The 26,846-nt window shown below is 40.3% G+C and overlaps 2 protein-coding genes across 3 annotated transcripts in view; one reads left to right on the forward strand and one right to left on the reverse strand.

The window, feature by feature from the left end:
* Window positions 1–13,261, reverse strand: part of col4a2 (collagen, type IV, alpha 2) — a 62,385-nt gene extending 49,124 nt beyond the window's left edge. For both annotated transcript variants that reach the window (XM_012919142.5, XM_012919141.5), the window contains exons 1-3: window positions 13,031–13,261; window positions 12,777–12,892; window positions 12,620–12,671 (exon numbers count right to left, since the gene is read on the reverse strand). In XM_012919142.5, the coding sequence (XP_012774596.2) occupies window positions 12,620–12,671; window positions 12,777–12,814 (90 nt within the window). In that variant the 5' untranslated portion in view covers window positions 12,815–12,892; window positions 13,031–13,261. The remainder of the gene's footprint in view (window positions 1–12,619; window positions 12,672–12,776; window positions 12,893–13,030) is intronic.
* Window positions 13,262–13,311: 50 nt separating this feature from the next.
* col4a1 (collagen, type IV, alpha 1) overlaps window positions 13,312–26,846 on the forward strand; it is a 48,503-nt gene continuing 34,968 nt past the window's right edge. The window contains exon 1 of the mRNA XM_004551358.5: window positions 13,312–13,534. Coding sequence (XP_004551415.2) covers window positions 13,463–13,534 — 72 coding nt within the window. The 5' untranslated portion in view covers window positions 13,312–13,462. The remainder of the gene's footprint in view (window positions 13,535–26,846) is intronic.

Below are 26,846 nucleotides of genomic sequence, written 5' to 3' on the forward strand. Positions count from 1 at the left end.
CGGTAACTTAAAAGGAGACTTAAAAGAGGACAAAAAGTTGTGTTAAGAACATGTTATGGAATCTTGTTTACAAAATTTTAGGTTTTATTTCAAAATTGCAACTTAAAAGCACAAAATTTGTATCTATTTCAATCCAAAATCTTTGCTTATGACTGGCAAAAAACATTTTTTCTTCAACTAAATTAAAATTTTGTAGTCATTTCATCGTGCCCAGAGTTTTGGTAAATACTTGCATTATTAATGAGTGTAACATAGGTTGCTGATACATAGAAATGTTTTGCTAACCACTGAAGTAAATGAAACAATAACTTGTTCATTCATTCTTTAAGTTGAATTGCAGTCTCTTTGGTTATTTCACAATCTCTGTAGACAGATATCTGTGTATGAATATGTAAAGTTTAGCAAAGATCAGGATTTTTTTGCCTTCTGTTTGTGTATCTGTCAAATATCCACTGAGCAGTCATGTGTGAGCAGACTTTGGTTGCATGCAGGTAAACGTGTGGAGACCAAACGGAGGATACAGTGCAGCGAGAGTAAAAGAACAAATATTCAAATATTCGGTGGTCTATCATCTGGTGACAATTTAAGCTTTTATTTGTTTTTGTTTTTTAAATTAATCTGCTTTTATAAACAAAGCATGGCACACAAAAAGGAATGTTTTCATCAGATATCCGCTATCTGGATATCCTCAGCTGTTATCTCCAAAGACCTTAGTTATAACTTAACTTTTCATGTCAAGGTCAAAAGTAACCATCCAATTTTAGCAGTCTACCACATTAAATGGTCAAAGTGTAAAGAGTAGCATTAAACATCAGCACGCTAGCATTGTCATAAGGATTTTAATAGCATGCTAATAATAGTTGTCAGGCAAAGCTCCAACCTTACTGAACCACGAGACTGGCTCTAGACTTTAAGTCATGTTAAAAGTAATTTAGATGAAGAGTACGGTAGCACAGCATTTGTTTATATTCAGCCTTTTCTTGTTATTTCATCAGCACACTAATCCAAACACTGTAAAACTATTTAAAATCAAAATACTTCTGTTAGTGCTCAGTCCCTTAAAGATTTCACATGTGGATTCTTCTGTGGAGTTTAAACCTCCAGAAGTGCTTAAAACACTATCAGTGTGGGCCGATTCCATCTGGCTAATGCTACGGCCTGTTGAGAGAAGCTGAACAATATCTTGATTCACTGCCACGCTGTTTGAAGCCTCCCTGTAGTGTCAGTGAATCCAGGACAACAAAAGAAAGAATTTGGGTGAAGACATTTGTGATTCACTGGATAAAAAGAGAAAAGACACATCTCCAAAATAACGCCCGTGGCTGTGAATGGGAAGGTCTAAACATAAAAAAATCTGAAGTGGGCTCAAACATAAAAATGAAAACCAAAGACCAAAACATGCTGGCTGGTGCTGCTGTCTGGCTGTGTGACTCCTATGTGCTGTACTGTTCATGAGTCTGTAAAATTCTAAATGAGCTTAATCTCTGTTTAAATGAACAATACAGAAACTTTCCTCTCTATTTTTTCTTCAGTCAGGCAGTTTTAACCAAAGATCTGATGGCTTAAAAAGTAAGGCAACATGTCAGCAGGGCGAGTTTATACAGCCAGTGCAGCTTTGTCTTCCGGCAATAGTCCAGCACTGAACAAAATCAAATAATCAGATTTGAACTGTAACACAAACACATATACATACATCACATCCAGAAACAGGAAAATCAAAACATCAAACATCACCATGTTTCTTTTGGCATAGTGATAACATTGGCATGTCTTGATATAACACTAAATGTCCCAAAAGAACAATTATGCCCCAGTCACTGTTTCTTTCCTCTTCAATAAACACTACAACTTGTATGCATTATCGCATCTCTATAACTAACTGTGCTTCCTGTTCCGTCACCAACTTCCTGCAGCAGAGCTAAATTCCCCCGTGTGCACTCACAAACCCCCAGAGGACATGTACATCTACAGAACAGGAAAAATTAAAAGAAAATAGGAACATTTTAACACCATAGATCTGTGAGAGCAATGAGCAAAAAGAAAGATAGGACAAACACTGAGAAGAAATAAAAGAGACAAGCAGTAGTAGTCTAGTACAACAGGTATAGCACAACAATACATTTAAAACTGAATAGCAACTTTGTCAAAAACTTGTTAAAACTGAGGTCTTTTGATAGAAGGCCTCAAATGGCACCAGCTAAAAGACAGAGCCAACATAATCAAAGGAAGGGCAAGTCAGCAAGTTCATCTGGCTACAGAAAATCCAGATCCTATTTCAGAATCAGAATCTGCCATCACCAGCTCCTTATGCGAGCCACATCTGGAACCTAAAACAGCAACTGTTTTACCTGGATTTCACCAATCGCTGGAATGTCAGTTACACAAGAGAAGAAGAGAGAATAATTGCACTTGATGGAATCAGTGTATAACTAATAAATGTGTGACTGATTGATTTTAGAAGCATGCTACACAAATGGAAATTCAAGTAGTGCAACAGTGAAAATTACATGCAGGGGCAGAGGGACAGATCACTCAGCAGAGAACAGGATGTGAAGGAGAACATGAACTGAAGCAGGGGGACCTGAAAGCAGCAGGACAAACTCCCACTATGAGGCTGGGATCCAGTGTAAACACAGCTCTGGTTTCTGCTCCATGCTTGACAAACTGGGACCTTCCCCCTCCTTAACTGGTCTTGGGTCAAATGCAGGCTTAACTCCATTTCCCAGTGGGCCACTCTCCTAATCAGAGCTTCCTGCTACATACTGAGCTAAATCAACCTGGGATTATTCCAATTTCTGTTCTGGACCTCAGGGCTTACAGGTCAGGCTTTCAGACTTTGTTGTGTTGATACTTGTGCTGCTCATCAAATGACATCAATGACAGACATCCAGATGGGGAGATCCATGCAGCAGCGTCATCGCTCGAGAGGATTGAGAGTAGCAGGGTTTGTTTTCTTCTAGTTCTTTTTATGAGGAGACCAGAACCAGACTTAGTGTTAGGATGAAGGACAGAGGAGGTAAAGTGAGGAATAAAAAAGCCAAACAGAGTGTAGTCACGCTGAATAAAATGATAACTATACATTTAACAGATTACATGTACAACATTTAAGCAGAGAAGAATCTTTGTTAATAAGTAAAAGGGTAAGAAATTATAAGAATTTTAAAGGAAACAAAAATGCAAGTATCAAACTGCATTGCATTACAGTATATTCATAAGTTTCTGAGACATGTCATGCACTGGTACAACCTTAGTGGTTTCACTAAGAGAAAAGTGAGATGATCACTAAAATTATCAAGGTTCATTTTCTGGGAATTATGCATATCTGAGCCAAATTACACGGCAATAATATCCCAAAAAAAGAAGAAGAAGAAGAAGAAGAAAAAAAAACACAGACAGGGCATTGGAGAGACAGACAAAATTGGACATGGTCATGTTATCACAAAGCGCATTAACTTTGCTAACATTCTTCCCATGACATGAAGTAATGAAGTCTAATCAATTACTGCACAGCTGGGATGGAAATTAATGGTCTATGACTTCCTGCCAGAAGACAAAACACAACAGTGAGATCAGAGGCTGGAGATGCCTGAGATCATAGTTAGATACCACCTGCAAGATTTGATCAAACCTACACTTCAGTGCTTTACCCCACTGCCCCCCTCCAAAAAACCCATATATCAAATCTAAGAGTACAGCTCATTGTCAGCTCGTTGAGTAGCACTACTTCTACAAAGAGGAAACAGATGACTGTCACGGTTCTGGGTCGGTTCGACCCAGCATTTTGAGTTTCTGATGTTTTGGTTTATTTTTGCACTATGGGCTGCCCTTTGATACTCTTGTGCTTTGATTGTTATTGGAATTCTAGGTTTCTGTTTATTCGTGTTTAAGGATTTGTTGCCTCATGTATAGTTTGGGTTCCATGCGTTATTTTCTGTCTGCCTCTCAGTGTTGAGTCTGTGTGTGATGGTTTCTGGTTTCCTGTTTTACTTTGAAAGTTCATGTCTCATGTCAGTGTGTTCAGTTTTACCTCTCCCCTTTCTCGTTAGCCTGATTTCTCCCAGCTGTGTCTCCCTCTTGTTGCCCATTCCCTGATTACTCCCCTGTGTATAAAAGCCCTGTGTTTTCCTGTGCTTAGTGATGGGCAGATGAAGCCCCATGAAGCACTGGAGCTTTTCATCCAATTGGTTCACCCCAACGCGAAGCTTCATTTGCTCTAGCAGGACACCTACTGGACGTAAAAATAATAGCTGGCATGAATTTGAAGAGTGTGGCATTTTGCACACAGCCTGTAAATGTCAACAACAAAAGGAGTGTGTAAAACATGTATATTGTAGTGATGGCAGTATACTGTGTATATTTATGCTGGCAGTATGGAAAATGATTATTTGCGGCAAAGTTCGAACCGCTTCATGAACCAGTCACGTGGTACAGCCGGGCAGCGAGGCTTCGGACGTCATCATTTTCAGCTCCTCCCATAAATGAAGCAAGCCTCGATACGCGCTTCGCGGAAACGCCCCCTCCATTACTCGACACACGCTCCGAAGCCTCGATACAGAACGTCCCATCACTACCTGTGCTCCCTGTTGTGTTGTACCTTCAACTTGCTGTGTGTTCATGATTTCCAGTTCTCCAGCACCTCAGTTTAGAGTTTTGTTTTGCTTTTCTGAGTCTTATTTTATGTAGAAGTTTGTCCAGCAATAAAGCTGTGTTTTCAGTTTAAATCTCGTCTCCAAAGAGTCCTGCATTTTGGGTCCACCACTCCTGCCTGCCTGCCACACAGCCAACCATGACAGACGACAAATGTAGGAGGAGGGCACAAGGGGGTGGGAGATGAAATGTGAAGAAGACAAGCTCTGAGAGGAAGAGCGAGGACAAACTGCCTGGCAAGGGTCCCTTTCAGAGATGGATGAAGAGAGGAGACAGAAGACAAGGGAGATGAAAACCAGGAGCTGGATGAGGCTATAAAAGGAAGTTAGGGACAGAGTTATACTGAGAGGATGAATTCTGGGAGGACGAAGGCTTTAGAATTCCTTCAGCACAGCCTGATTGGACCCCTGTGCCCCTCAATTAATCACTGCAAGATGGAGTAAGGGGCAAAGGACAGGGAAGATATATGCACAGTGTATAGGGACTTTCCAGAGACCACATCCAAACTGAATTGATATCCAAACATTTTCTTATGGTACCGCTTCCTCTGTGGCATAATCTTATACAGACAGTATTATTACTGGGCCAAATTTTAGAATATACTTCCACAGTAAATATATTGGAGGCATCTGGAGATACAGAATAAACCATTTGTGAATGCTACTGTAGATCTGTGAGAAAATCTGACGAATACAGAACGACAGCGAGTTTGTGTTCGAGTCTGCACTGTAGTGTACACAAGTCGGGTTTGTCTGCACGCTGTCACGCATGACTGGGATGAAAATGAAGCATGACTGGTGATTATCCATGTAATCAAACCACTGGTATCCCTATGTAGCGTGGCTTGTATATTGAACTTCTTCGTCATTTAAACGTCTAAATAATCAAACACACACATAATTTAAAAATTTGTTGTGCCAACAAAAGCATCGAAGGTCGGTATAAGACAACCTTTATATGCATATGTATACTTAGTAAACAAGTAATTTAAGTCATTTCACATTTTCCCACAGTTTAGTGCCCTTAGTTTTTATTAAGAGAGGTCTGGAAAGTCAGTGAAGCAGCATGGATCGGTGTTCAAAACTGAAATCACCACATGAATATTTCAGAAAAAAACATCATTTTTTTCGGCCTACTTTACAAACAAACTGTGATTTAAGTGTGTTTAAAGAGTGAGAGAATTCCTTGGATTGGGAATTTGTTTCAAAACTCTCACAGTAGTTTATTAACCATAAAGTAATCTTCACACTACTAACTCAGACTCCTCTTCTGTTTTGCCTGATGCGTAATGTAAAGCATGAACAGGACAGAATTTATGCTGCGAATATGTTTTTTATAAACTCTGGAGTCCCGAAACTATGTGGGGTCCAGCAGGGCCGTAAAGAAACTCTGACATATTCAGCTCCACCCGGCTTGCTTTTCCTGTTTAGAGCTTCTCTGGATCATCTATTTTCTCTTCGCTCGATTCTGAACTGAAAAAAACTTTAGTCTCACACATTCACACACTCCTGCCAATGAGAGATAGCAAACTGTCTGACTAATTTAAGACATGTTCCACCGCCCCACAAGCATCTCCTTCATACTTATTCACTGTCCTTGTAATCGTCTACCACTCTGCTCTCCTGTTTACGAAGGAAAGCTGAACACCAGTGGTGCAAGCAGCCAAGCGCACCAGAGCTTTCCTCATGCTTACAATGCACAAATGCAAAGGCTAATAAAACAATCACCAACATAAAGCCACATTTTTGTAAGGCCAACTTCAGAGGAAACAATACTTAAGCAAACAAAAGACCCACGTACTCTGCATCCACTCACATGTGAGCACACACGCACATGTCTGTCTGCCTATCAACACGAACCCAACACCATACAAAGGCAGGGAGGTCACGAGATGTGGAAACCACTTGTCACCTCTGCTTCAATCTTTCTTGGCACATGAGACAAACACACACACACACACACACACACACACACACACACACACACACACACACACACACACACACACACACACACACACACACACACACACACACACACACACAGCTGTGACAGGGAAGCCCCACACATGGACTTCTCATCTGAGACTGTGGCTTCCTGCTTCCAGCACAATGGGCTCTTCCCCTGATTGTTACAGCCGGGCACCTTCTATGTCAAAGCCGCTATTTTGGCAGTGGATGTGTTAGCCATATTTTCAAACCCTTATCACAGGCAGACATCTTCTCCTGGCCCGGACACCCACCTTCCTCTCCCGTGAAACAATCCCACTTGAGAGGTCAGTCACGTGTCCGCATTTCAGTCACGTGGCAGTCATTTATAGCAAGCTTAAAACCTTTCCTTGACTGTCATGGCTGTATAAGTATAAGTGAAAAAGAGGGGGTAATTGGAAAAGCAGATGGTACTGCTGGGCTTCCAGGTACCGCAGCAGTGTGGGGCCAAAGATGTCTCCTACACAGTCACGCATCCTCTGCCAGCATCAGCCTCCGAATTCCATCACATGTTGAAATATATACTCAAACACCCTGGAATGAAACCCTCTCAAAGGGACGTATTTGAAACATCCTGTTAACATTACTCTCTCAAGAGCCTTCCTTCTTCCACCAGCAGATCTGGTTAAAAAAAAATTGTGCGCAATATTTATCTGCATGTAAGAAGCCTGGGCTGTAGCAGTGACTGCCCGCGCAATTCTTTTTTTTTGCACTCATAAGTGTGGAAGTTAAATTTTCCCACCAAAGGATGTGACCTCCATGTCCAGTTCATGAAAATAGAAACTGTCCCTGTGCAAGGTGAGAGGACATGTGTTGTCCAAAGATATTTAAAATGAGATTAGATGCAATAAAATGCAATAAATGCACAGGCATGCATCAGTCTCTCCAAATGGGCTATTTTGATAATTATTGTGCCAGTGTTTTGAAGTTTCCCCTTCAAGGTCATCTCCAGGTGCAGCTCTGGACAACTTCCAAATCACTCCACAGAAGTCCTGTTTTTGTCCACTTGCTTGAGACCTCAAACTAATGCAGGGAGGTAATATGAACTTTTGTGTCAAACTGACTGATCATCTCTTTGTGGATCACAGTGATAATGAGTGGATATTCAGTGGCTAGGCCCGAAGGTGGCCATCAGACCAAGAGTAAGACCTCCAGCGTGCTGGAGCCAGCATTGTTTTTGACATGAATATGTCACAGTGGTGACCTACTGTACTCTATCTTCTAGAGCAGGGATGTCAAACTCATTTTACATCATCGCTCATGTATAGCTCACTTTGTACGTGGAGTGAACCAATGAAATTCCCCTTTCTGTCAGTCTAAAGAAGTTTATCTACAAATTTAATCCTTGAGATATCTTAAAACAAGAAAAGGTTTAATTTCAATATTAAATCTCAGTTTTTCTGTATGATGAAGAAATGCTGCTGCAGTAAAAAAAAGAAATTAGTCAGGATGACTCTTTGGGACTACATTGTAAGAAATAAACTTACTGCAGACCCATAGTTAAAACAAAACAAGAATACAGTTTTTTTTATAGTGGATATTTTAAATTAATTCCTTCAGTGTAGTATGAATGGCTGGGCTGTATAAAGGTCCAAACTTTATGAGATTCTTCACATTTTTCCTAAATCATCCTCTGGGCCAAATTGGAGTCTTTTCCAGGCTGATTCTGGCCTCTGGGCCTTATGTTTGACACCACTGTTCTAGAGGCATCTGAGGGACAACGTTGTGTTCGAACATCTTGAACTGTGGTCACCAGAAGCCAGATTAGGCTCCCTGCAACTTTTTTCTCTTCCACAAAGTGAATTAAATTTGAAATGTCTGAAGACACTGGAGATGCAGGACTTCCAAGGAGAAATATAAAAGCAAAAGCTGTACAAAAACAGTGCAGGGTGGATTAAGGCGACTACCTTGGAGGGGCCTTTAGGCTTTGTGTTCACACACTGATGTTAGGTAACCTAAATCTATGGATCTTGAAGAAGCACTTACTGAGTAATAAAAAAAAAACTCAACAAAAAATATGAAATGTGATTTAAAAAAAATTGAACAGTGTCCCCTAAAACTCAAAAACCTTAACTTGGGTGATCCCTCTTTCACGATCTCCTTCTCAGACATGTCCAGACAACCTCCAGCACAGATGCTATTTTTAGATCACTTCCACTTGACCTACATGTTGTGTGTTTTCACCACAGTCATCAAATGTGCTCGCTGTTTTGCCTGACATTCACTGTAATGTCCTGAGGCATCTGGGGGAGAACATTCAGCAGAAACAGTCTGAATTCGGGTGCCTTTTCAAGATTCTCTTCCCTGCCACTTGGTATATTTCGAAAGTGAATGAGTGGAAGGATCATTGGTTTGACACACTGAAGGAGATACAGCGTGCGCTACAGAGCCACAAGTACACAGGAGAATAACAGGACTTCTGTGGAATGATCTATAAATAGCAGCTGTTCTGGAAACTGTGCAGAGGTGCATGAGTAGGAGATCTTGAACAAGTGGTCAAATTTAGATCAGGCAAGGTTTTTGATTTTTCAAGGGCCAACATTTTTGATTAAACCTTATATTGATGAATAAGAACTGTTCGCTCGCTGCAAGCTTGCAGTTTCTCATTACAGCGCGTCATGTAGCTGGAGTCGAGTGTTTTAACCAATGCATGAAACTATGCATTTTTAGACATAAGTTGAAAAGGCCGCCGTTTTCTTTGTGAGTATTTATTACACGCGTACTGCGGGGAAAAGCCTGTTCTAACGTTTGAGTCTAAGGTTTATTTTTTAGCACCTGGCGGCTCTTTTTTTTAAATTCTCATCCGTAAATAATCTGCTCTTTCACGTGATTCAGTTTATTTTGAAAAGTCTCAACAGGATCTTGAGCTTTATTGTGAAAGGTTTATGTGGAACATAAACAAGCGGACATGCGATGCTGTTACTGTCGTTGTTGCTAACAACGATGCATAAAAACAGGCACTTGTCTGTCTGTAGTGTGGTTATATAAAATATAAGAGAAAGAGAGAACTTTAAAAAATTAATATAGCCACTACAGTGACCATCAAAACGATGAAAAAATATTGCCGTAAACAGTTTATTTTGCGACACCACAAAGCAAACGATAGCGTAAAATGAAACAGACGTTTTTATATCGTCATCCGATATATATCGTTATATCGAACAGCCCTAAGACAGATTGTGAAATAATGCACTTCAATTGCATGGAAAGGTAAGAATGATTTGCAGCAGTGACTTTCAGAATGTATGCTTTTATCATCATGGCAAATTAGATCACGCCCACGTTCCTCTATCAGGGAGCTAACACAACACCACTGACTATAACGTTTGCTGGTTTAGCATACCTTTGCCTTTAGTCACACCACAACTTAAGGAAATCTGCTTATTTGCAAGCAGAAAAACACAAAAACTCTGGGAATAGCAAACGAAATCTCATGTACCAAAGTTTTAACAGGCCGGGGAATTCCAAGTGCAAACGTAACATGGAGACAGATGGTGGGAATCAGTTGTACAATGATTTTGTTTAAAGGAGTGAAATAGTCCCGAGGGTGCGATTTTCATATAATATTAAACAGAAACATATTTTTCCAGATCTAGCTGGGATTTGGGGAATTCTGTGTCAAATGGAAAACATCATAGTGACATGTAGTTGGTAACCGTTTCCCCTAAACCTCGAAAGATGTGAAATATCTTCAAACACCTCATTACCTACAAGCTATAGCTACTGACAGTGACTCCTTACTATGTTTTCAAAAACTTCTGTAATGTTTGAAGATGGAAATATTTCGCCTCAAAAAAATGTTTATTGCAAACTGTTTATCCAGTTTACTCGTCTGCAAAGAAAACATGGATATCGTCAAACTAAAATTAGCCGGCTGTAGCCCAGCATCCCTGCCTCGGAGAAAAAGCCTGACAATACACAGAGGAGCTGAGCCGTGTCACACGCTTCTAATCAAGCCCTGACCAAATCTGATAAAAGCGAAAGACAACGGGACCTTTTCATCACTCGATAAAATAACCTTTTATCTGAGTGCCTTGAGTTTGATATTAAAAAACTCAGAGAGCCGCCAAACATCTGATATCATGCGCCAGCTGAAGTCAAAAGAAACACACAGACACACACGCGTACCGAACGCTTACACAAACAGTGTGCACATGGACTCAGCATCCCAATGGTGCACTGTAAAAAAAAAAAAAAAAAAGAAAGTTGCAAAACGTTTTAAAAAGGTTTTTAAATAAGGCCAAATTAACCAACAATGAAAGTTTTTTAAATGTACTCTGCAAAGTGATGATTTGGTGCTTTTTATAACAGTTGCATTTAAGATTAAGTTAAGAAAATGTGATTTGTTAAATTGTTGTGTATCTTATTCCAGAAGCTAATCAGGGACAGCTTGCTCTCACTGGGGGTCAAACCCACGCTCTGATCTTTGAAAATGAACTCACCAACCACCTTTATCGTCTAAACACATTCACTTTGTCTCAGCTCCCAGCTCAACAGCTCTAGTTCCAGATAAATGCAGTGCAAACACAATGTGCAAAACTCACAAGCGTAAAAAAATTCAACTTTTAATTTGGGTTTTTAAACAATGAAAGAAAAAATAAAGCAGACCCCGCAAGGTCTGGAGAAAGAAAAGTAATATGTGTTATTGTGGAGTCTTCGCCCCTTGAGGCAACTGTTGTTGTGATTTTTTTATAGGCTATACTTTGGCTCTGGAAAATCTGGGTGATGGTGTTCACTCGTAGGCGGGTTAAAGTGTGAAGATGCTTCCTTGCCCGTGTCAGCAGCCAGGTGCAGATCAGATTTGCACGTCTACATTTAGGAGTAGGACAGTAAGAATGATAGTTCCTTTCTTCGATCTCAAATTCTGGACTAAACATGGAAGTCCACGGAGGATCCACAGAATGGGGCCCCACTGACCAAAGAATAAAAGTGCAGATGCTGACATTCATGTCATGTCCAACGTCAAGACCTCACACACGCAGAAATTATGAAGCAGTGTTTAAAACTTTACCACAGAACCACAAGCATAATTTTAAAAAGTGCTTCCTGCACCACTGAGTTTCATAGGCTTAAGATAAAATGACAGCTCTTAGGAAGTTGCTCTGCTTATAGTTAAACCTGATGAAACTTTATATTTGTTTTAGACAACTCAAAGCAGAGGCTGAGGTTTGTGGCTTTTACCCCAGATTTCGTAATAGCAGAGCAGCATTAGGAAGGGATCCCTTTACAGTCACTATTTACCTGAGGAATAATCTGGTAGTAGAGCTGACTGTACACTGACTGCAGGTTTGGGAGTTTTCATGCCCCTCTGTGTGCATGATCTTATTGGGCCATAGCAGATTCAGACACTTGGAATAGTAGTAGTAGTAGTAATAGCCTTGTGAAAAAGCTCTGGCTTTTTAATTTTTCATAGTTTAAGCCTTTTAATGTATAACATGTAGATCCACTATGATTAAAATGTGCTGTATAGCATTTATCATTAAAGTAATGAATCTGTTATGGGCTGCAGTGGTGGTGGTGATGGTGTATTCTTGATTAATTAAAAAGAAATGGACACAAAGTGACACATTTAAACCCATAAAGCTCATACTCAGCATCATCCTGCTTGCAGAGGTCATGGCCCCACTTCTCAATCCGGGGTCAAGAAAAGCATACCATATGCCCATATTTTAATCCTATTCCTGTTTATTTGTTTTGCAAGAGCCAAAAATGTGGCTGTCCCAATTTAAACTTTTAAAATTGCGACACCAGTAATCCCACTGAAAATGCTCTTTGCCAAGATCCCTCCTACCGGAGAAACCCTCTGGTGCTGACACGCCCATTGTTCACACACCGAGGTCTGCGCGTTTCTGCTGCTTCAGACAGCAACTTCCAAGTCGAGAGACGCAATCAGCATGACGCTTATGCTTTAATTCTACAGATTGCACATGTCAAGTGAACTCTCATAATCAGAAATGAAAAGATCGCGTTAAATTTAAACTTACTGCGTGCACTTCTGAGGAGAGGATGGCAACGACGAGGCACAGAAGCAGCAGCCTGTTCACAATAATAATTTAAAAATTAATAAAAAATAAAAAACGCGTAAAAATCCTGATCAATGAATCATGTGGTAATCATGTGCTGCCTTCACGCTGTGCTTACCTCAGGTTTTTCTGTCCTCTCCCGTGTTGTTCTTGCATGGTCCCCACTCACGCGGACCGCAAACTCAAGTCCCACACAGTTTCACGTGAACACGCTTTACAGCATGACTGTCCGACCTGAGGCACAGCGGAGACGCACGACGTTAATAACTCTGGTTAATCACGAGTGCATACATATGAGACTTTCTGTGTCAATATTCATTCATTTTTAGCACTTTCACACTCAGTTCCAGTTTCGTAAAATGCACTACTTACGGTCACTCCGGTCTCTGTGCGATGGTTAGACGAAGGAAAAAAGTTGGGTATCACGAGATGCCCAGGTTCCCCGTTTGAAAAGTTTAAGATCAGCTTTATGTTCCACGAAAACCTCCTCAAATATTCTTGCAAAAGCACAAATGTGTGCCGACTAGTCCCTCTGCTTACCGAAAAGAGTCGGAGTGTTTGTAAAAGCAAGGTGGAAACCCTTTGCATGAGCGAGGGTGGTCGTTTTGGGTGGGGGGTGTGGTGCATCACAAACAAGACCAAGTTACACTGATCAGATCCTCATAACGCTTCGGACAAAGATGCAGCAAAACGTGCTGTCCGTGTGCTGCCGATAAACTTTGAATTACCTGGAGGAAGAAGGCAGTTTTTGTTGGCACTCTGCACAACTTTTGCGCGCAAAGCTTCCAACGGCGCACAGCCACGATGCTGTTACCGTCCGGCTCGCTCTTAATGCTGGCGGCTCTCTACTTGTGTGTGGATCTGACAGAAGCTGAGGTGAGTGGAGGGAAAGTCTCCAACATTATTTTTGGTGAATGCACAGATTCTGTATCGTTTCTGTCTGATTAAGGATAAAGACCAGACTTTATTCATAAAGACCATGCGTCCCTGCGGTGTTCGGAGACCAACACACTCATATCTCCAATCTGGACTGATTTGTAATACAGTCCATTTATTCTGTTTATCCATGTTACAAACATTTATTTAGTTCTTTCTTGTCAGATATTTGTACGCGTTGATTTTTTTTTTTTTTTTTTATCAGAAATATACTTTTCGGGAGAGCTCACGCTCTGCTGTGAACATTTTGGAGTTGAGTTCCAACATCCTCTATGTCTGAGGAGGAGGGAAAGGGTGGAGCCAACTCCATCTGAAGAGTTGAAAACTCTGTCTCTCAGGGCGTGTGTTGCGTATGCACTCCGAAAAGATTATGGTACATTTACATAATCCATTTAAGACACATTGTAATGGTCTTGTGGTCAACAACCAGAGACTAACTGTTCTTTCATAGGCATCAGATTGTCCGGGTTCCTTGTTATACTTTGAGTGAGGCACTCATTACAAGAGAATGTATTATGGGATACAAGTAATGACTATAAGAGCTGAATGATTCCATGAATGAAAGTGTGCAACTTTTTAAAGACAATAGCCTACATATCCCTCCGATGTGTATAATCTACCTCAGATATTCTGTCATATAAATTCATTTTTGACATCAAAATGAAAGTTGGCCACTGTATGATGATGATGATTACATTATTATTATGATAATGATTTTTTTTAGTTTGGGCTTCATAAAACTGATTCCTTTACTTAAAATGATACCGAGTCCAAATCTTATGCAGGTGATGTCATTTTTGTGCTCTATGTAGAATCTTTTTGTTGTTGTTTTTTACAGTAAATATATTTATACATTGTTTACATGGTTGGTGCATGGATGTTAATGGGACGCTGTATTTTAGAATTACATTGATTAAAACACTGCACAGTGTGAATTGGCAGCAATGATGATCTGGCACATTGCAGTTGGTGTTTTCCTCACAATGGTGAACGTTGAGCTTTTTTGTATGGCTTTACAAACAAGGCAGACTCAAGAAATCAGTAAGAACCTTTACATGAGCAACTTTTAATAAAAATATCAGTTCAAAGTAGATAATTAGTGAGTTTAACAGGCCATAACAACACTGTACATTTCTATAAGTCTCCTCTAAGAATTTGTTTTTTTTTGTATTTTAAAGTGTGCTGTGGTTTCTTGTAATTTTGTTGAACTACTGCAGTTTTTGGCTTCTTTTGAGGCTTTATTTTTAAGTACAGCTGGAGTTTCCAGCAGAAATATCGATTACACTTGCAGCCGAGTGAGGAAACAAGGTGGACTTTTATTACGTTTAAAGATGAGGAGGAAGAGGCTGGACAATGCAAAGTAGCTTAAATTTATCATTTGGTCAACTTGGGGGTCCTTTTTTAAATCTTTATTATTAGAAAATCTCTTTTACAGGGATGTCCTGGCCAAGATGAGAAGCAGTACAGTGTGAAAAGTGCAAAGGAAGCCAATTCATATAGAAATGAAACAATGTATAAAATTATTCACATAACTTTTAGTCATAACTGACAGATATAGGATTTTTAAGTCTGATTCCAGTATATGGCGATTTACAAATCTGATATTCCAATATATTAAATAATAATTTATTGTAACTTCAGACAGACAAAAAAAATCCCCAAACAAACAGATTTCTCTGATGCTTGTTATGTTTAGTTATTTATTTATTTACTGTCCAGTTCTGCCCGCATGTGAACAGTCTATCAGAGGTGTACAAACTGGTGAACAAACTGCACAACATCAGTACTTGTGAGCAAGGTCGAAGCGTGCTTCTCCCATCTCTTCTTTACTTTTATCTGCTGTTACAAATGACGCCAATAACAGATCAGCTAATAGTTAATCGCTCCACTGATAAATTGGCTGGACTCTAATTTTAGTTGTGATGGATTGTAACAGTAAGCCATCATCATGTCTCATAGACACGGTTAAGTATATTGCAAATTACAAATGCCAGCTAATAAAACCTTCCAGATATTATGGTGAAGATGTTATCTGCTTTGATGTCTTCAAGACGTACTTTTTCAGTTCAGAAACGCCTACTCTAAGTTTCATATTGACCATTATCTTGGTTGCTCTGACAAAAAACAAAGCACTTTGGTTTTGATGTTCCTTTCTCCAGATGTTTTATTGCTAAAACAATCATTATTCACTTTATTAATCACGTTAATCTTCAGCCCTTCACTCAGAGTGACCTTTGATTCAGGGAGCTACGTGGGATAAAAGTGTATTACATTGCAAGCCAATATATCAAGTTAAACAAAACAGCGGAGTACACGTTTTATCCACTGCAAGCTTGGATTTGGAAGCACGAACCACAGGCTGAAACAGAACATCTGGACAGAGGCTGAGGAGGTGGATATCTGGCTGAACCAGTGAAATCGAAGCAGGTCAACACTGTGGATTTAATCATTTGAATATTTTCCCATCGCCCATGAGAGGTCGGCAACAGGAAGTTTGTTATAATTTCAGGACATTTATCCATCAAAAGCTGCAGAGTGAACAGGAAGAGGATTTCCTGATCTGTTATCCAGAACAATAAAGCCAATGACGAGTTGACCTGCATCCTACCGACATATTTAACATACAGGGACTACCAACTGGGGTCTCTCGAGATCCCCAAAGAATAGTTTACTGCAAGAGGCAAATATAATAGAAAAATAATAATTCTCAAAGTATAATTCATTTTCATATTTTGTGCAGCAGAAAGTTTTAACTTTTCTTTAAGTCTTAAAAACTTAGAGCTTTTATCCAAAGTACAATCCACACTATTGCTTTAAAGATTATTTACCATGTTTTCATTCAAATATCTCTATTTTCAATAGTTTCAAATAAACATTTCAGTTGTATTTCTATGATGAAACTAATCTGGGTCACTCTGACCCCAATATAAAATAACCGAATTCAAAATACAACCAACCAATCCGCAGACATAATCTTTCCAGCATGTCACTATCCAGCAGTGGATAAACCATGCGCTCCACTGTTTCGATCTGCTCTGGTGCATCCTCCCGGGATCCCGCCTGACTCTGTTCTGAGTCCCTCCTGATTGACAGAGCTCCTCACCCTATCTCTGAGGATGACCTCAGATGACTCATTTTTCCATTTGTATTGCATCTTATTCTTTTAGTCCCTACCCACAGGTTGTGGCCATAGGTGAGGGTAGGAAAGGAGATTGACCCATAAATTGACAGCTTCGCCCTCATGCCCAGCTTTTTCTTCATCACAACACAGCAGTACAGCATCCCAATTCTTGCTGCACTGACCTGTCTGTCAATGTCTGGCTCCCCCCTCCTCATTGGTGAACAAGAGCCTGAGATATTTAAACTCCTTCACTTGGGACAGCAACTTGCCTCTGACCCAGAATGAGCACTCCACCCTGTTCCTGTTGAAGACCATGGTCTCACATCTATCTCCAAAGAGCAGAGATGTAATCTTTAGGCCACCAAAGTGGAAACCGTGTGCCACTTGGCTGTGCCTAAAGAATCTTTCACAATAGGCTGTATACAAACAGGAAACAAGTAAAAACAGCTAAAGTTAAAAACACATCACAAGCTGTTAAAGCAAACTGTTTCCCACATGCTATGCTTGGGGCATGCTGGCATGTGACAGGAGGAGCAAACAGTTGCTACCCTGTGTTTCAGGACCAAAGGTAACAACTTTTACAAGCACATTGGGCAGTCATATCAGCAGGTGGAGTTTTCCTCACTCCGAGGAGGGTATTCAAGGGTTTGCAGTATAGAAGTATTAGCTCTCCTTTTCATATGCGGCATGACCAGGGTGCACCCCAGCTGTCTCAGGTAGAGCCAGTGACTTTCCAATAGTTTCCAGTCTGGTAAGTTCTCCATCTGGATGGCAAATACCGCAATGGAGGCTTCACTCTTTAAATGACTGACAGAGTACCCCTCCCCTCCTCTAATGCTGTGTGATACCCATGACAATAATGATCAGGAGGTGGCACTGGGTACTTTTAACTGGGATCCCCTGGGTCTCGAAACTATTTGCATTTTTAAAAAGTCCCAATCAAGGCAGAAATATAAAATGGTGTGACATCATTAGGAACAAACTGATGGATAAAGTCATAAAAAAATTGGAATTATAGAAGAAAAAGCCCTGTGAGATACGATCTGCACAGACCCTAGTCTATAGGAAGGTTTAAATATGTCAGCAAACATTTTAAAATGTATAGAAATTGCTGTTAATGGTGCCTTTGTTGATGCGTTTTTGTGTATGTAGCAGTTCTCTTTTTTTGTCTCCACAAATTAAGATATGAAATTAAGACAGTCTGAACTGAGAGTGGGTCACGATGACTTTAGAGAAGCTGCTATGATCATTCCTCTTGTGTGGATTGAGCAACGAGCTGATACTCGGCTCTATGCAGACCTTTACTTCTTTATTTTTGTAATGCATCATCTGCTTTGAGTAAGTTTCTCAATTGTTTAGCAACGCAAGAGTTTCTCTCCCTTGGCGGTCATTTAATCTGGTCAGAATGAGTCATCGGTAATTCCTAGAAGAGAATTAGGAAGAAGAGGGAGGAAGAGAAGCAGATTCCTGGAGTGAGAGATGGTGTGTGGGATGTTAGATGGAAGGTTTTCGGAAACACGGTAAGTGGTGGGAAAGTCATGGGTTCCACCTCCCAGCTTGGCTATGATGTGCCAGGATGGGGTGAATCCCAGCAAGGATCAACTTGGATCCGAGATGAAAGACAGAAGCAACATTTACAGCTGCTGCTGAGGAACTTTCTCCACTTTGAAAGCTAAGAATCCATATCAAGACTCAAATTGGGACTGCTGCTGCCCAAAGTGCCAAGAAGGCTGCATGTAGTTTTGTCTAGGCAGTGGAACAACCTCCTTTCACACAGACATGACAGCTGACTCTGCCGCTGACTGACCACCAGCCAAGCATTGTGCCCTGGGAAGGTACAACCTGTCTGACCCCTGGCATTAGCGTTGTAAAAATGCCTACATTTGGAAGATTTGCAGTCATGTTGGTGTCTTCTTATTTTGACAGGCGTCACTGCGTAGCAAAGAAAATTCTCCCCTGACCTTCTTAGTCAAGTACTGTAGCAAATGGTGCCCCATTTTATGTGTGTGTGTGTGTGTTCCCTGTGCCATGTGAGTTGGGGATTTAAGAAGTTGGCTAAGCATGGAGAAGCCCTTTTCAATTCCCTGTGGTCCAAGCATCATCAAGGAGGCCATTCTTTAAGATTGGTCACAGCTGGAGTTGACTTTTGGCACATAAAACATTTCTTTTGGTGTGTTTTTTTTTTTGTCCCATGCTAATACTTTCTGCACTTTAACTACTTAAGGATCACTATGTATGTTTTGCTTGAGACTGGTCACTTCCCTTAGGATTCCTGCTATGGTGAAAGTGCAATTAGCCATATAAGTGTGAAATTGCTGAGTCATAAATGTCATCTGTGGTTTGGGCAGAGTGTAATGGATATATCTGTCTAACAGGGAGGTGCGAGGTGGTGAGCGATTGAGGATAAGGGGAGGAGGTAACAAGGCTACGAGCCCCAGAAGTGGAAGAATGTGTCTCGGAGCCAGTGATGATACCCCGTAGCAAACAGTTTAGTCTCACTTGATATCCCTCGACCTGAACTTTCACCTACTGCTGCCAAATTGTCCAGTATTGGACAATGATGATGAGATCATTAGATTTATGTTTTTTTTCCTAGCCTGAACAAGTGTTGTATCCCATCCTTCAGCTGTTCATTTTTTGGCTCCAAAGGCTTCTGTCTTATCGCTCTTTTCCACTGGCATGGTGCTGGTGCCTAATCTAGAATTTATTTCGCTAATTTCCACAAAAATGACTCATGCTGGTGCCTAAAAGCTGGTACTGATTCAGCTGCAGCTCCCAAAGCTGGAACAACTGGTGGCAGTGGCTATTGTGGGGCTTTCTAGACAAAGTCCAACAGTCATTAGATGCAGTCTACAGATTCTGTCTGCCATGATTTTTTTCCAATGGAAATCCCCCAAGCTTCCTCCATGTAAACCTATATAATGTTCTGCAGTAAAAGTGTGGTCTTTAAAGGCACCATTGCAAAGCTGGTTTTGCACCATTAACAGTACTACTGCTTAGGTGGAAATGAGGTATTTGTATCTCACTTTAGAGTACAAAGAACAGATGCAAGACTCAAGTCATTGCTGAGCATGAACAAATACTGCCCAGTAAAGATATGCAGACCCAACAGACCGTGGTGAAGACTTTGAGGCAGTACCTGTTTGTCGTGGTCCTGAGTCTGATGACTCAGTGTTTTGCGTTTCTTTTTTATGATCTTGTTTATTCTGATTGTATTTTCCATTAAGATTTGCCATTTGTTAGGTTTCTGTTCTGTGTCTGCACTGGTCTCTCTTTTCTGTGTTCCCTCTGTCTGCCCATGATGTTATTATGTCTGCTCATGATACTGCGCATGTTAAGTTCTGTGTCTTGTCTGGATCTCCGTGTCTGTCGTGTACTTCCTGTTTTACTTTGTAGGTCTGTGCCTTATGTCAGTGTGTTGAGCTTTGTGCTCTCCTGTCTCGTCAGCCGTGTCTCCCAGCTGTTTCGTCTTAGCTCTGTTCACCTCTTGTATTTAGTGTCTGCGTCGTCCCCTGCTTGTTGTCGCATCGTACCCTCACTTTTGCTGTGTGTTCTGTTTGCCAGCCTGCCTACCTGTTTAGTTTGTTCCATATTCCCAGTTTAGTTAGTTTTTTGTTCAGTTTCTTCCCAGCAATAAAGCTGAGTATTTTGAGTTACTTCTGCCTCCGCGAGTCCTGCATTTTGGCTCCTCTCTTCCTGCCTGCCTGCACACAGCCATGACAGTGTTGGTCTGCTTTGGTTGCTGAATTGCTTCTAGAATTAAATACTTCTGTAGTTTTAGTGCCTCTCCACACTCTCTTTTTTGAGTTTTTTTTAACTCTACTGCAGAGCAACTGTTGGAAAAGCCTTAGAGCCATGCTATACTTTCGTATTGTTTTACTGATAAAGATATGTTTTGTTTCAAGTAACGGGCAGTGTTGAGTACTGATCTAATACCACTGTTAAATCAATAAACTGTAATCACCTGTTGTCAGAAAGAGAGTGGGAATCAGTCTGTCAATTATTTGAGTGGAGATCCTCAAGCTCAACTTAACATTAATTTCTGAGCTTTACGTCATAGTAAATAAATGCATCCACTAATATAAGTTAATTGAATTGGTATTGTTTAGTAAGTTGATAATGTATAATATATAATAATAATAATAATAATATTAAACTCAGTTTTTCAATTACCAGGCTACTGTGTACTTCCTCTCGTTCTGAGTGTGCCTTTTTTAACTTTTTATGTTAGCATAAGTTCAGTTATGACACTGATCATTATGACAGTGAGAGCGGACAAGAAAAAGCATGGCTGTGTTCTAAGTCTTTTGAGTTTTGTCAACCCAGCTGTTCAGAGTTTGTGACTTTGGTGTAGCTAAACTTAAAGAAAATAAAAGCCCTCTTAGCTACTGCTGCTTTGCTCTTAGCCTCCATGCTACATTAGCTCTCTTGCTAGGAACTGGTGCTGCTGCTGACACGTAGTGTATTTGGTTAATTATTTAGAATCACCAGTTAAGCTAACATATATATCTATGGGAGGAATATATATATATATATATATATATATATGGGAGAAAGCTAGATCACCCAAAGAAGAGCCACACTGGCACGGGAGGGATGTGCAGGTCCCACAGAGGAAGGCGCTGACTGGGGTTCAAACCAGGACCTTCTTGCTATGATGTTAGAGGTTACACTTGAAATTAATCACGTGCTTATTTTTAGTATAAATACACATCTATCAGCTTATCTGCTGTGTATGTTTTTAATGATCATCGTGTGCAGCAGATATATTTATAACAAAACCTTCTTGCGTTACCTCACTGAACAAGACTCCAATTTCTGAAAGGATATGTTTGTTCTTATAAAAAATCCCTCCAAATCAAATAAAGATCCCATCAGACCTGACTCACATGAACAGTTTGTTTTATACCAGTGTGCAGAACTGAGTGTTCCTGAGCCTCTTTAATCTTAGCAGAGGTAAAAAGTTGCAGATAACAGATACGGTTTTGGCAAAATATTTTAGTTTTGATTTTGATAGGTAGTGTTTTCTACACTAGTTGCTCCCGGATTTGGGACAACGTGTTATTTTCTTTATCCATCCAATCTTGAGTTTCATTGTTAAATCAGTTACCACCAAGCCCCTTGTGGTAAAACCTGCCAAAACATAAGCAGTCCAATCATAGAAATGGGCTTAGACATGCAACAGCTGGTTAGGATCGTGGTACAGATTGCCGTTTACTCTCTGATAACCTAACTTTCCCTCTCCAGAGGGATATAAGGGATTTAGGGCTTCTCTTGGTGCTTAAGTATCAATCAATAAATCCTTTTACAAATTGCCTGTCACAGTTAACTCAAAGAGCTGTTTTCCCCCCTTTCATCTTTTACAACTTCACCTGAAATTTCTTTATTAGTTGTTCAATATTCAGATTTAATACTGCTTTATACTGCTTGAACATGATGGGTGTTAAATATCTCCTTAATATGAAAGATAAGCAACACTGGAAACATTAAAAATATATAGTCTTAATTTATTTTTATTAAAAACTTTTTAAATTGATTTTAAGTTGAATTTATTATTATGTTTTAAAACGTCTTTTTGTTAGTTTCATATAATTTAAATTTTTTTTTTTTTTAAATTTTATTATTTTGTAAACTGGCAAGCATACCTAAAACACCTCTTGTCAGTACGTAGGCATCCTTTGATACTGCATCATGTTGCTGTGGTTAAGTGTTTTGATGCCATGCCCAATGAAAATCCCCAGCAGAGGCCTCTGCTGAGAGCTGCAAATAAGAGTTTGCGAGAACTTGAAAACAACAGCTTGTATGGTTGGTGGGGTAACTGATTTACTGAGTGATGGCAATCTAGCCCAGCATCTCGGTGCAGATGAGAGAGGCACATGGCTCATATTTGTCTCATTATAAGTTATGACAATAAAGGGGATTGACAGAAATTGCAGATCCAGCTGCAGAGGACCCGAAGTTCTCCCGTATCCATACTTAGAGCCTTGAACCCCTTTCCTGGAAGAACGGATGAGTTATCCCGTGTTGCCCTTTTATGTGGCTGCAGATGCTATGCTTGAGCTCTGACATATTGCTGGACAACAAGAGGTCATCCTCCTGAAGTTTTCCAGAAAAGGCCTTAATCAGATAAAATTGAGTAGCAAACAAGCTAAGGAGGTCTCATGATATGGTTCACAGGAGAAGATGAGACATGCCAGTCTTTCAATGCGTAGGGGCAGTTTAAGGCATTTTTAACAGATATGAGGTCAGATCTGTCGCCGGGGTTCTGCATCTTTAAAGCCTCAGAGGGGTGTAATCTGTAAACTGTAATCTCACCATATGTTCAAACAGTAGGGATGTAATGACGTTATGGAAGATAAGGATTGGCACGGATGTAGGAGAACAATAGAGAGAAACTCTCTCAATTAGCTGGCTATCAGATGAATAGTGTGGTATGATAATGGGCCTGAAGGGCTCAATTAGGCCTTCATTAGTTTGTGAAGTACAATAATAAAGGCTTTCTTTCTCTTGTCCTTGGAATTTCCTCTTCTTCTTACACTCAAGTTGTGCAGCTTCACGTACTGCACAAATAGAAATGCCTGTGTGAAACAGACCTTAGAGCTGTACATGCTCCATTCAGGTTTTCCGAATATTATTATTATTATTAATAGGCACTTCTTACAAGGGAGAAAACTTCCCCATAATTCCAACATATGGTTGATTTGCACTCTACAGTATTTGGCATGCTGATACTATTCAAGCCTAATATTTTGGCCTAATATTTCAATGCTTAATAAATGTATTAGACCATCATCTGATGTAAGGTTTATGCCACAGCTGCTCTAAATTAACAGTATTGGTAATTACCAAAATATTTTTATGCTTCAGTAATGGTTACTCCACCAGTAAGCATAAGCTCTTAAATCGAAAAGATATTTTCATTCTAATATGCAGTTTTACAGTCTAATATACTGTTCTCATTTCTTTATATTTCAATTGGAAAGGGAAGTAGGTGGAGTGATTTACTGAAATTGACAACCATGCATGGAACTACAAGCAGACAGAGTTTGTACATGAGTAATGAGCTCTAAAGTCAATATTTGGTATGACCACCTTATTTCCTCAACAAAGTCTAACTCACTTAGGCAAGCTTTCTTTTCATTTATTTAAGTCTTTCTTTAAATAGTCTTCATGAATAGATTTCCAGACTTTTTGAAGGACATTCAGAGCTGTTCTTTGGATGTTGGACACCTTTTGTTACATTCTGTTCCCAAACGATCCCACACTGCTTCAATAATGTCAGGGTCCTGGCTCTGGGGAGCCCAATCCATGACTGACAGTGTATCATTGCGTTTTTACTGCATTGGCAGTGTGTTTGGGATCATTGTCATCCAGGTGGTATCACATGATGGATCAAAATCTTTTTGTGTCAGTCTTGACAAGATCAATTTTGAGAAGATGATAGGGTACAAGGACAGGACGGAAAATGCGTGAAAAAGAGCCGATGACCAAAGAACAACTTGACCTTCAGGAAGTCTGAAAAAGCATCCACTTTAAAAAAACAACAAAAAGCAAGCAAGCTCAATATCACCTCTGTAGCTAATGTTAGCTCATAGAACTGCTGTGCCTATAAGGTAGATCTTCACAAAGAAGACTTTAAAAGCTAATAGGCTGTGATGATTTCTTTCATTGTTCTTTACGCGTGCTAATTTGTGTGAGAATGTTCCAGGCTGAGAACGAAACCAGTGAAACTTAAGTCACAGGGGTCATTGCTTGTCCTCACGTCCTGACGTTATTCCCAGATACCAGAGCACTCTTGAGAGACAAGTAATGCTGACCCAACCCCTTCTTGTCTTTGTGAGCATAAAAGGCAAGGAAGAGGCCTTCCTCCTTTGAGAAAGAATGGCTTCCCAAAGCCTATATCCGGTGTCCAGCGCTGCACATTCACAGAGGAGGCAGGCAGAGTTGAAGTGAGCATGAACAGAATTGGCCCCTTTTCAAAGAATACAAACGCCTTAAAAAAAGTCATTGTTGCCACCCCTTCATCACCGCCTTATGACCAGTTTCTTCCTCTGATTGCATCAAAAGCAGATTTGCTGGACACAATGTTTAAACTCTGTTTCTGTAAATTGTCATATTTCACTTCCAGGGCACAGACACGTCAAACTGATTTAGGAGGAAGCAAGAAAAGAAGTGCAGCTTTTGATTTGATGTTTGTGACCATATTCATTCCTGTGGGATTGTAGAGGAATTTATTTTGTTAACTTGTGCGTGGAACAATAACTGCCAAGACAAGTGATGTGTGGGCACGTGAACAGAGCTCTGCATAGCAGCCATAAACACATTTCTCACAGGCAGAGATGAGAAAACTGCAACAAGATCTCACAGTTAGCTTGCCAGAGTTCTGATTTCTCAGGCTACATTTTTTTTATGAGCATGCCACATAATCTTTTGCATTTGAGTGTTAAAAGTGTCCTCTTTGCTCAACAAAGAGCCCGCTTGTGGGCAGACGTGGAGTGTGTATGTGTGTTTGTTCGGTAGTTAGAGCAGGAAAGTCCCCTCTGAAGGAGATTAGTAGGAATCTGACTTAATTTGCTAACAAGGTAACATTTGATCCACATTCACATCTCCATTCGCATACTCTAACACTGAGGAAGAGCTGATTTATCAAGATGACCTTTGTATGGAAGTCTTGTTTGGGCTTCTAAATCCCCCACTAATGGCCTGAGCAGAGGTTACAGGTCATTTGGGTGTTGCTGTCTGGGTCATGTGACAGGTCAAGATGGAAGGCCTGTCGACTAGCTGATTAAAAGAGGTCATCAACTCTTTGTAATCTATGGCAGGAATATGGGATAGGATGTGTTGGAAGCATTAAGATCTGAAGTTGAGTGAAAGGTGACCCGCTGAGTCTGAGTTGGAAATGATAAGTAAAGCACTGCAGTGATTTATGACATTGTTTAAATGAAGTAGTAGACCTCGTGGCTGTTTTTGGCTTTAGTCTAATTCATAAAACTATCAAAAAGGACTTTGTGATTTCTCAACATGTGCAGGGAGTGATCAACACAAACTTGTACAACTCAAATCCACATGTACACACACACACACACACACACACACACACACACACACACACACACACACACAACATTTTGGGACTCAGCAAAGCCTGACAAATTGTATAAAGCAATTTTCCCATTAGCTGAGTTAATTTTGCGTGTGACAGTTCCTGGATGGCCTCCATATGGCTGGTGCTGGACCGGTCAAATGGACTGCACAGTGTTAATAATGCATGTTTTATGTGTGCTTACATGTTCAATTTCTGAGGCTCCATAGCATGAGGTGTGTCTTTGTTAGGATGCTGGAGTTAAAGTGATACTCTGGGACAGAGATGCTTTACTATAAAACATACACATCTTTGCTCCCAAACTAACCTTGGCCACACATGCTCATGCATCAGCAGGGTAACAACTGACTGGTGTGCAGGTTAATGTTTGTTTATACATTTGTGTTTGCCTGTGTGCCTTTTAGCAGAGACTTGAGTGTTAAGTCATTTTCATGCATTTTCGTTCAGCTCTTCCCAGCAAGCTCAGGCATGTGATATCATGTTTGCCAAGGTTTCCGATTTCACAGATTTTCCTGCGTCTGTTTCTCATTTTGTTTACATCCATTGCATGTGTGTATGTTTCTAACAGGCTAATTCATTTGGCTTTTTGTGCGGGCATGATTGAGTTCATGTGTGTGTATGTGTGTGAACTAGTCTCTGCAGATGCATCTGCTTTCAGTTACAGAAGCCTTGAGCTGGTTCTCTGGTACAGATGAATACCTGCTCCCTGTGGCCAGAACAGGACATGCTTTACATCAGGCTGGTATCGGCTAATAAGCGCCGCGGGAGTCTTTAAATACAGGAAACAGAAACCTTTGTTTGTTTTATTGCAGAACGTACATATAACATATCTCCAAGTATGACTCTTATTTAAGATGTAGTCATAAATTAAGCTCATCTGATAACGTAACAATACAAAACAAGAGGAAAAGTAGATTTGGACTGTTTTGTCAAGGTTTTTTTTCCTTTCAAATTCATCAAATAAATACATTATTAGGTTGGCATGGCATGGTGGTACAGCAGCTGTGGCCTCACAGAAAGAATGTTCC

Source organism: Maylandia zebra, linkage group LG16, assembly GCF_041146795.1.
Source record: "Maylandia zebra isolate NMK-2024a linkage group LG16, Mzebra_GT3a, whole genome shotgun sequence".
Lineage (NCBI taxonomy): Eukaryota > Metazoa > Chordata > Actinopteri > Cichliformes > Cichlidae > Maylandia > Maylandia zebra.